The 12152-nt window shown below is 36.7% G+C and overlaps 2 protein-coding genes across 17 annotated transcripts in view; one reads left to right on the forward strand and one right to left on the reverse strand.

Moving 5' to 3' along the window:
* The window catches only part of Sdccag8 (SHH signaling and ciliogenesis regulator SDCCAG8), a 231469-nt gene extending 223271 nt beyond the window's left edge, over nt 1-8198 (forward strand). For both annotated transcript variants that reach the window (XM_039090807.2, XM_063272378.1), the window contains one exon: nt 1306-8198. In XM_039090807.2, coding sequence (XP_038946735.1) covers nt 1306-1353 — 48 coding nt within the window. In that variant the 3' untranslated portion in view covers nt 1354-8198. The remainder of the gene's footprint in view (nt 1-1305) is intronic.
* The window catches only part of Akt3 (AKT serine/threonine kinase 3), a 282222-nt gene that overhangs the window by 34219 nt on the left and 235851 nt on the right, over nt 1-12152 (reverse strand). For 13 of the 15 annotated variants that reach the window (XM_039090632.2, XM_039090633.2, XM_039090628.2 and 10 more), the window contains one exon: nt 11066-11194. In XM_039090632.2, the coding sequence (XP_038946560.1) occupies nt 11066-11194 (129 nt within the window). Of the gene's footprint in view, nt 1-1006; nt 1873-11065; nt 11195-12152 lie in introns of those variants that run through there. The other 2 variants (XM_063272207.1, XM_039090636.2) reach the window with 1 other exon arrangement.

Consider the following 12152-nt stretch of genomic DNA (forward strand, 5'->3'; position numbering starts at 1 on the left):
TTACTTAACTTCCCTTTAATATTGGGGCTGACATCTTTTCAGACTGCCAGAAAGAGGAAGGGACAGGTGTTGGAAGAATTATTCATAATTAAATAAAATGTTAGCGTTCAAAACAATGTTAGTTTAGTCAGATCTCTCACAAAGCTTAGGAGTCTAAGACTAATCTCATGATTTGAGGAATACAGCAGACTTTATCAAGGGCCACTCTGAAGGTGACAATGGACATTACTGTTTCTGCCAGCAGGCTATAGGTGACATGTAACTGGCCATTCATTTTCACTAAGAGCTCAAAAGACAATACTGAGTTGACTAGATGTTACTCACCCATTTAATCCTCATAGATCGAAATTTTATCAGGTTTATTTCTATCTGTTCCCTTCTCCTACATTATCTCACACTCATTTATTCCATGATTCTACATACTTCTTATGACATTAGTGTATATTTCTGATTTTAAATTTTTATGTAGTTAATTTTCATTTGTATTGTTTTATCATAATAAAAGATTTCTTTACCAAAGGCCACCAATATTCAAATGCATTTCAGATATTTTAATAATTTATAGCAGATATTAAACATAGATCTAAAAAGAAAAATATACAGAGTTCTAATAAATAAATGCTTTAGAAATTGGCTCTGAAACCAAGAAGCACTTTCAGTGATGGGGAGCCATTCTTTGCAGTTAGATAAAATAAGCAGGCATACTTCCACTTTCAACAATAACCACAGCTGATATTATATATTCTTTAAAACCCAACTCATTTTATAATCTCCATGTTTTTTCTAAGTTGATTATCAAATAGTTTTATTTTTACGCTATTACAAAAGTGTATTTCTATGGGTTCCCCAAACCACCTTCCTCAACCTTGCCCATCTGTCACCATCTGCTTCTTTTTAGCATGTACTTTTTGTGTGATCACATAAGCATGTGAAAGATAACTAACGTTCAGATGATTATGTGCTGGTGCATTTGAGGACTGGGCACAATAAAAGTGAACTGCCAAAACGCACTTAACACTTTTAATTTTGTTGGGTCTTGCATGTAAGCTACATTTGATTTTCAAACTGGTTTACAGTTGGAAAGTTGAGCAGGTACTGCTAACTCAAAAGCAAAGCTGAGACTCCAAATAATTAGCACTGCATAAAATCATCTGGATTTAATAGGATCCAAACTAAATAATCAAATTTAAAATAGTTTATATGTAATTTCTGAATTCTTTTATAAGTTAAAGGTGTTAAAACACAGCAAAGACTACAAAAATAGAATCCGTTTAAGACATCTTACGGCCCATAATTTTTTAACAGGTTGGTTTTATTTCCTTGGATTACAACAAGAAAAACGAACTCATTTAAAGCTGTGCATATCAATGCATTTTCAGAGACACTGCACATGAAATGTCTACTTCACAGGCCCATCGAAACTTAACCTAAAGGTAATACACTTCTTCATTATTCATCAAGCAAGTAAAGAGATAAAACTTATTTAGGTGTTCTTTTTTTTTCAATTAATGTTATTTTACTGAGAAGACTTACATTTTCTGGTGGTATTTACCACAAAATAAGGGGAGTCCATGTAAATATAAGCATTTAAAAATATGGTATAAGTCTGACACATTTAATAAACTGGCTTTAGATGACATCTCCTATCCTTTCTGAACAATCTTCAAATATATACCATCTTCTTTTAAATAGCAAACCACTGCAAACAGAGTAAATGAGAGGTAAAATGCATGCTGGTGGAAATGGAGGTTGTCACAACTCCACAATCCGTTCAGACAGTGCTCAAAGGGCAGAAGCACAAAAACCTGGCGTGAGTCCTGCCCAGGAACAGAAGTCAAGTGTGCACCTTAGGTCTGACAGGTGTCGCATCTCCTACCAAGAAAAGATCAACATTGATAATAGTACAGGGCAGAAATGAAAGGCTCAAAAAGGGGTAAACATCATCTGACAGCAAAGAAAAAGGCTAGTGTCAGCATGAGATAATCTCTCTAGTTGACCATGTAAATCCCACTCTATCATAACCTCTGGCTTGCAATTCACAGGGACTCTCTTACCCATAGAATTCAAACCTCTGCATTCCAACAAGGCCGTGCACTGACTGCCACACACACATGGCATTTTATGCACATGCACACACAATGCGCATACTCAACAATATATATACATAAAATAATTAAATGCAATACACTTTTAAATAGTAAAATGAATGCTTAATATTTTTTTTTTTACAAAATGGATAATCTCTTGAATACTGTAAACTCTTAAAAATGACAGAACTCTTTGTATTCGGGGCTTAGTTTGTCATTCAGTTGATGATGTCTGCACAGAAAATAGTATCTTTGTTTCTTAGAAGATCATCTGCTTCTGAAATGTGTTTTTATCTTGTTCAGAATAATTTCTCCTAATTGTGACAAAACTAATTTGGGTATTCTAAATCTGGAATGCCTTCATTCATTGCAAATGTATAGCAAGGGCAACTGAATGCCAGAGAAACAAAGAATTTGTTTACCATGACATTCACAAAAACAAACTTGTCCAGAGAATATGATCTTATACTTGAATAAATAAAAACCTCATTTCTAAAATTTTACTTAACTCTGTCACAAAAACAGAGAATTTTAAACTCTAGCATCTACAACAGAGAAAATTACATGGTTGGCAAGACAACAATACTTGGAAATATACTTTAAATATTAGCACTTATTATAATTACTAAGCCTTTTGAAATGTTAATTTAACTATTAGTTTTTTAAAAAAACAATATTGTAAGGCAACATGATAATACATACATAATTTAGTTTCTAATTCCTTCTGATTACTGTTTCCTGTTGGGCCATCATTCACATGATTACAGATGAAAAGGTAGGTTTTATGAGCTAGTATTCCTAATTAGAATCTTAATACTCCTAGGAAGTACAGAGGAGTAAATGATCAAAACATTATTTACATAGATGAAACTCTCAAAGAATAATTTTTAGATTTTAGAGAGAGAGAGCTAGCGTACTGTACTACTGTTTACCCCCATCACCTTCTGGCTGTATATGGTTATTAAGATGAAGAGGAGTTTCACTAGGCTTTACATCACTATTCCAAATACCACAGGGACAAGGTGATGCTCACTACCAGAAATCCTGCTCAACCAAGGAGGCTCGCAATAACATCGGCCGCAGAGCCTTGATGCGTTCTGAGGGTGCCCATTAGGCAAGGCTGGCTCCAGTCCCTCTAGCTGCCTTATGTGCAAAACTTTCTCTGCATTGGTTTCCTCTGTCGTAGCACTCTGATCTGAGCAACTGTGCCTTTCCTCAATCATCTCTCTGTGGAAGACTGTTTCCCTAATCCATGTGCAGTGACTCCAGTCTCACACACTTCCTCACAGTGGGAGAAATACTCTATGCCAGTGCTGGTTTAACCTGGGAAGGTTTACAACTGCTTCAAGGAGTAAGTATATGACTAAAGTTATATGAAGCTTATGAAAAAAGGTCAGGAAATGAGGTGACATATGAATGATCTCAGCAGCACTTTTCATAACAGCCAAACCATGGGCACACTGTGGGCAACAGTTAAAATCTGCTAAGGAAAAGAGCCCGACCTGCAAAGCTCCTTACCACATAACTTTATTTACATGAAATGTTCAAAAAAAGCTTTAAAGAAAAAGATTTACATTAGACTACAGAGAAAGAATGAGAAGCTAATAAAGGTGAAGTCACAATTGCCATTATTAAAACATTTTGGAATTACAAGGAATAGTTGCACAACTTTAGACATTTGAAAAAGCAAACTGGAGATAAAATTTTATGACATGTGAACTGTATTCAAATGATAAAAAATAAAGCATGTCTTAGAATGGAACTTTCAACAGCTAATATATTGAAAACCAGAGAAGGATGGGAGAGAGCACAGGTTGCTTCTCATTTGTTCCTAGGACATTTGCTAGGCCAAAGAACTTGGGCCATTGTGAAGAGGCCTATGCCAAAGGGAGGCTGTAAGTGCTCCTGTCAACAACCTGAAGGACATGGCACTGGACACCAAGCTGCAGGACACACAGACAAATCAGGACACTTGGAGATAATTTTAGTCTCTAAACACTTACCTTGTTGATGAACCTTTTAGCTAAAGTCACAGTTATGAACAGAACGAAAAGAATTCACCTGTGTGGCCCCATGTGGCTTCTTGATTTAAAAGAACTCCAAGTTTTCAGGAAATCCTGTTTCACCACTGAACATTTGAGTACAGCTACTATATGAACGTTCTGGTTTCCATCTATGCCCAGACCTGTCCCTGTGCCAAGCTCTCCATACCCAAATCCCGCCAGAAAAGAGCTAGTCTTCCAGGAGGGCTGGCACTCCTGACAGCTAAAGTGAGACTACCACTTCTACTCTGAGGGACCCATCTGAAGACCTCAAGATACGAGGATCAAAAACTACCCTGGGATAGGATCCTTCCAGTTTCCATCTGTGCTCCAAAGTTGACCCTGTGCACAGCTCTCCATACTCAAATTCCTCCCAGAGAGAGCTGGTCTCCCAGGAGTACGGACAGACTTACAGGAGGGACAGGCCACAGTCAGAGACAGCAAGACTAGCTAACACCAGAGATAACGAGATGGCTAGAGGAAAGTATAAGAACATAAGCAACAGAAACCAAGGCTAATTGGCATCATCAGAACCCAGTTCTCCCACCACAGAAAGCTCAATACACTGGAAAAGCAAGATTCTGACTTAAAATCACAGCTCATGATGATGATAGAGGACTTTAAGAAGGACATAAATAACTCTCTTAAAGAAATATAGGACAACACAGGTGAACAGGTAGAAGCCCTGAATAGGAAACACAAAAAATCCCTTAACGAATTACAGGAAAACACAACCAAACAGGTGAAGGAATTGAACAAAACCATCCAGGATTTAAAAATGTAAATAGAAAAAATAAATCACAAAAAGAGACAACCCTGGAGATAGAAAACTTATGAAAGAGATCAGGAGTCATAGATGCAAGAATCACCAACAGAATACAAGAGATAGAAGAGAGAATCTTAGGAGAAGAAAATACCATAGAAAATATTGACATAACAGTCAAAGAAAATGCAAATTGAAAAAATCTCCTACCCTAAAACATCCAGGAAATCCAGGACACAATAATAAAACCAAACCTAAGGATAATAGGTACACAAGACAGTGAGGATTCCCGACTTAAAGGGCCAGTGAATATCTTCAACAAAATTATAGAAGAAAACTTTCATAACCCAAAGAAAGAGAAGCCCATGAACATACAGGAAGCATACAGAACTCCAAATAGATTGGACTAGAAAAAAAATTCCTCCCGTCACATAATAGAACACCAAATGAACATAACAAAGTAAGAATATTAAAAGAAGTAAGGGGAAAAGGCCTAGTAACATACAAAGGCAGACCTATCAGAATTATACCAGACTTCTCAACATAGAATATGAAAGCTAGAAGATCCTGGGCAGATGTCATACAGACTCTAAGAGAACACAAATGCCAGCCCAGGCTACTATATCCAGCAAAATTCTTAATTACCATAGAAGGAGAAATCAAGATATTCCATGACAAAACCAAATTTACACAGTATCTTTCCAGAAATACCCAAAAGAAGAGAGTCACACAAACATAATTCCACCTCTAACAGCAAAAATAACAGGAAACAACAATTACTATTCCTTAATATCACTTAATATCAAGAGACTCAATTCCCCAATAAAAAGACATAGATTAACAGACTGGATAGGGAAACACGACTCAGAATTTTGCTGCACAAAGGAAATACACCTCAGTCACAAAGACAGAAACTACCTCAGAGTAAAGGCTGGAAAATTTTTTCCAAGCAAATGGTCCAAAAAACAACTAGTATTAGCCATTCTAATAGCAAATAAAATCGATTTTCAACCAAAAGTTATCCAAAAAGATAAGGAAGGACATTTCATACTCATCAAAGGAAAAATCTACCACAATGAACTCTCAATTCTGAACATCTATGCTCCAAATGCAAGGACACCCACATTCATAAAAGAAAGTTTGCTAGAGCTCAAAGCTCACAAAATAATAGTGGGAGACTCCAATTTTCTACTCTCATTAATGGGCAGATCATGGAAACAGAAATTAAACAGAGACACAGTGAAACTAACAGAAGTTATGAACCAAATGGATGTGACAGATATCTACAGAACATTTCATCCTAAAACAAAAGAATATGCCTTCTTCTCAGTAACTCATGGTACCTTCTTCAAAATTGACTATATAATCAGTCACAGGCTTCAACAGATACAAGATGACAGAAATAATCCCATGCATCCTATCAGATCACCACGGAGTAAGGCTGATCTTCACTAACAACAAAGATGACAGAAAGCCCACATACACATGGAAGCTGAACAACTCTGTACACAATGATAACTTGGCCAAGGAAAAAATAAAGAAAGAAATTAAAGACTTTTTAGAATTTAGTGAAAATGAAGGCACAAGATACCCCAACATATGGGACACAGTGAAAGCAGTGCTAAGAGGAAAACTGACAGCACTGAGTGCCTTCAGAAAGAAACTGGAGAGAACATACCCTAAGCAGCTTAACAGCACACCTGAAAGCTCTAGAACTAAAGAGGAAAATACACCCAAGAGGAGTAGATGGCAGAAGATAATAAAACTCAGGGCTGAAATCAATCAAGTGGAAACAAAAAGAACTATTCAAACAATCAACAAAAACAGGACCTGGTTCATTCAGAAAACCAACAATGATAGATAAACCCTTAGCCAGACTAACCAGAAGGTATAGAGAGAGTACCCAAATTAACAAAATCAGAAATGAAAAGGGAGACAATAATAACAGGATCTGAGGAAATTAAAAAAAAATCCTACTATAAAAGCCTATACTCAACAAAACTGGAAAATTTGGAGGAAATGGACAATTTTCTGGACAGATTTTTAGGTACCGAAGTTAACTCGGGATCAGATAGACCACCTAAACAATCCCATAACTCTAAAGAAATAGAAGCAGTCATTAAAAGTCTTTCAACCAAAGAAAGCCCAGGACCAGATGGGTTTAGTGAAGAATTCTATCAGATCTTCAAAGAAGACCTAATACCAATACTCTTCGCTATTCCACAAAACAGAAACAGAAGAACACTACCCAAATTCCTCTATGAAGCCACAATTATGTTAATACCTAATCCATACAAAGACCCAAAAAAAGAAAGAGAACTTCAGACCAATTTCCCTTATGAATATCAATGCAAAAATACTCAATAAAATTCTTGCAAACCGAATCCAGGAACACATCAGAACTATCATCTATCATGAACAAGTAGGCTTCATCCTGTCCTGGTTCAATATACAGAAATCCATCAATGTAATCAACCACATAAACAAACTCAAAGAAAATACCCCAAGATCACTTCATTAGATGCTGATAAAGCACATGAGAACATTTAACACCCCTTCATGGTAAACGTCTTGGAAAGATCAGGATTCAAGGTCCATACCTAAACATAGTAAAAGCAGTATACAGAAAACCAGTAGCCAACATCAAACTAAATGGAGAGAAACTTGAACCAATCCCACAAAAACAGGGACTGGACAAGGTGGATCACTCTCTCCCTATCTATTCAATATACTACTTGACATTCTAGCTAGAGTAATTAGAAAACAAAAGGAGGTCAAAGGGATAAAAATTGGAGAGGATGAAGTCAAAATATAAATACTTGCAGAAGATATGATAGTGTACTTAAGTAACTCCAAAAATTCTACCAAAGAACTCCTACAGCTGATAAACATCAAAGTGGCTGCATATAAAATTAACTCAAAAAATCACTAGCCTTCCTCTACTCAAAGGATAAACAGGCTGAGAAAGAAATTAAGGAAGTGACACCCTTCACAATAGTCACAAATAATATAAAATATTTGGGAGTGAATATAATCAAACAAGTGAAAGATCTGTATGACAAAAACGTCAAGTCTCTGGAGAATAAAATACAAAAAGACCTCAGAAGATGGAAAGATATCCCCTGTTCATGGATCAGCAGGATTAACATAGTAAAAATGGGCAACTTACCAAAAGCAATCTACAGGGCTGGGGATTTAGCTCAGGGGCTGGGGATTTAGCTCAGTGGTAGAGTGCTTGCCTAGGAAGCGCAAGGCCCTGGGTTCGGTCCCCAGCTCCGAAAAAAAAAAAAAAAAAAAAAACAAAAGCAATCTACAAGTTCAGTGCAATCCCCATCAAAATTCCAACTCTTCTCAAATTCATTTGGAATAACAAAAATCCAGGATAGTGAAAACCATTCTCAACAATAAAAGAACATCTGGAGGAATCACTGTCCCTGACCTCAAGCTGTACTACTGAGCAATAGTGATAAAAACAGCATGGTATTGGTACAGAGACAGGCAGGTGGATCAATGGAATAGAACTGAAGACCCAGAAATAAACCCACACATTATGGTAACTTGATCTTTGACAAAGAAACCAAAACCATCCAACGGAAAAAAGAAAGGATTTCAACAAATGGTGCTGGTTCAACTGGCAGTCAGCATACTCATTCTTAGCTCCTTGTACAAAGTTCAAGCCCAAGTGGATCAAGGACCTCCACAAAAAAAAAAAAAAAAAAAAAAAAAAAAAAAAGATACACTGAATATAATAGAAGATAAACTGGGAAAGTGGGAAAGAGCCTTGAACACATTGGTACAGGGGAAAATTTCCTGAACAGAATACCAATGGCTCATGGTCTAAGATCAACAATTGACAAATGAGACCTCATACAACTGCAAAGCTTCTGTAAGGCAAAGACACTGTCAATAGGACAAAATGGCAACCCACAGATTGGGAAAAGATCTTTAACAACCCTACATACAATAGAGGGCTAATATCCAAAATATACTAAGAACTCAGGAAGTTAGACTCCAGAGAGTCAAATAACCCAATTAAAATATGGGGTACAGAGCTAAACAAAGAATTCTCAGCTGAGGAATATTGAATGGCTGAGAAGCACCTAAAGAAATGTTCAATGTCCTTAGTCATCAGGGAAATGCAAATCAAAACCCTGAGATTCCACCTCAGACCAGTGAGAATAACTGAGATCAAAAACTCAGGCTGAGATGCTGGTGAGGATGTGGAGAAAGAGGAACACTCCCCCACTGCTGGTGGGAATGTAAGCTGATATATCCACTGTGGAAATCAGTCTGGTGGTTCCTCAGAAAATTGTACTACCTGAGGATCCAGCTATACCTCTCCTGGGCATACACCCAAATGATGCTCCAACATACAACAAGGACACAGGCTCCACTCTGCTCACAGCAGCCTCATTTATAATAGCCAGAAGCTAGAAACAACCAAGATGTCCCTCAACAGAGAAATGGATACAGAAAATGTGCTACATTTACACAATGGAACACTACTCAGCTATTAAAAAAATGACTCATGAAATTCACGGGCAAATGGATGGATCCAGAAAATATCCTGAGTGAGGTGACTCAGACACAGATGAACATACATGGTATGTACTCACTGATAAGTGGATATTAGGCAAAGAGTTTGGAATACCCACAATGCAACTCACAGACCACATGAAGCTCAAGAAGAAAGAAGACCAAAGTGTGAATACTTCAGTCCCACTTATAAGAGTGAACAAAATAATCAAGGGAAACAGAGGGTGGGAGGGACTTGGGAGGAAGGCAGGAGGGGAGAGGAAAAGAGGGGCAGAATCAGGTATGGGAGGAAATGGAGGCGATCCAGAGGACAGGCATGACCCCCTGCTTAATGGATGGGGCCACCCACCCATCTCCAAAATTTTAACCCAGAATTGCTCCTATCTAAAGGAAATATCAGGACAAAGAGTGGAGCAGAAACTAAAGGAAAGGCCATCCAGAGACTGCTCCACCTGGAGATCCATCCCATATGCAGTCACCAAACCCAGACACTATTGCTGATACCAAGAAGTGCATGCTGACAGGGCCTGATACAGCTTTCTCCTGAGAGGCTCTGCCAGATACTGACCAATACTGATTAGGATGCTCGAAGCCAACCATCTGACTGATCAAAGGGACCCCAATGGAGGAATTAGGGGAAGGACTGAAGGAGCTGAAGGAGCCTTATCTGGCATCAATGGGAGGGGAGGCCCTTGGTCCTGTGAAGGCTTGATATCTCAGTGTAGGGGAATGCTAGGGCGGTAAGGTAGGAGTGGGTGTATGGGTGGGTGGGTGAGCACACTTATAGAGTCAGGGTAAGGTAGATGGGATAGTGGGATTGCAGAGGAGAAACCAGGAAAGGGGGCAATACTTGAAATGTAAATAAATAAAATATCCAATTAAAAACAAAAGAAAAAAGCTACTACATTAAAGCATATCTTTTCCTTTATTATTTTTCATTTTTCACTATGGAACCTAGGATACACACATACACATATGCTATATATATGCACATATATATGTTTATGCACACACATATATGTTTATGCACACACACATATGTGTATGTGTGCATGTTTTATACATACATCGTCTCTGTCCAATAGAATTTCCTTCACTGGACAGTCATTTTCTATCTTGTTCCTATATTGGCATATTAAACAAAAAACCCTCAACATAGAGAAGACACACAACAAATACTTGAACAAGGCTTTGAAACCTTCTCTTCATCCGTTCTTATGAACTTCAAAATGTAAGTAAGTCATTTTTTCAACAACACAGTTTTCAGTAGTAAGAACCAAATAACAACACTCACTACAATCTCTGCTTCTAGGTAAAGTCCAAGATATTCTATAAAACCATAAATATGCTTACAGAAGTTACTCAATTATCCTAAATTAACAAGTGAACTAAAATGAATAGAGTGAGAATGTAAAATATATCAAAGAAAAAAAATAACCTAATCTACTTTATTAAAAACGTGCTTATGAACTGTATAAAATTTAATTTTCATGTTTGTGGTCTTAAAATACTACATCATGTGAGTTAAAAGTGATTAAATTATTCTGATTGAAATCTTGCTTAAAATAGTGAATACTGCAACTTGACAAAAATATTTAAATGTTTTGAGAAACACTGTAAAATGAACTTGTGCATACCTCTGGTGCCAGATACTCTGGTGTACCACAGAATGTCTTCATGGTAGCTGCATCTGTGATCCCTTCTTTGCAAAGTCCAAAATCCGTAATTTTTATATGGCCATCCTTATCTAGCATCAAATTCTCCAACTGTGTGTGAAAACAGCATAATTTATTTTATAAGCTTCAACAACAAGAGAACAATTTTGAAAAATCATTAATAGGGCCCTGGAAAGAGATGTGGCCATAGTTAATGTCTTTACAGAGCCTACATGTTAACATGTAAAATGTATAGTTTTGTAAAAGCTCAAATAATAAATAACAATAAGAAAAAACTGAATAAATATTCTATCCTCTGGTAGACTGCACTATTGGTGTATATTACACTGATCCTGCTCATGTAATTTATATGCACCAGAAATCCCTCTTAAAAGAGAAATATAACATCATTTCTCAGCATTTGAAAAAAACTTCTGAGTTGCTAGATACAAAAAATAAAATAAACATTTTTATAAATCATAGGGAAATTCTATTTTTAAAAAAATTCTGAATTGCACCAAATTTTATACCTTCATATCTCATCTAAGTGTCACACCACATATTAATAGATAAAGAATTAAATGAAGTCTAAGGCAAGGGTTAGCCAAGTATAGAATAATGGTGTCTGGACACGAACAACCAGAGTCATTACAGATAGTGTTTGTATCAACTACAAAGAGTCTGCAAAGAGATATCCTCACATTTTTATGGTATACTGACATGATATCAATTTTTATTAGGCAATGTAAGTATTTATTAAGGAGATACTTAGTAAAACTAAATTTCCTATAATGACTTATATTAGTAATTTAGGGAAATTATGTTTTCTGAAAACATAACAAAGCTTTAATAATTACTTGTTACTATGAAACCAAACAAGAACCAAGAAAATTTCCTAAGTTAATAAGTTTCCAGTGCTGAATGGGACACTGCACGTAGGTATCAGCTCTTTTCATGTAAGCAATCCAGGAAGAGATACACAACAAATACTTGAATAAGGCTTTGAAACCTTCTTTTCATCCGTTCTTATGAACTTCAAAATGTAAGTAAGTCAGGTGTGTAAGGCACC

Source organism: Rattus norvegicus, chromosome 13, assembly GCF_036323735.1.
Source record: "Rattus norvegicus strain BN/NHsdMcwi chromosome 13, GRCr8, whole genome shotgun sequence".
NCBI lineage: Eukaryota > Metazoa > Chordata > Mammalia > Rodentia > Muridae > Rattus > Rattus norvegicus.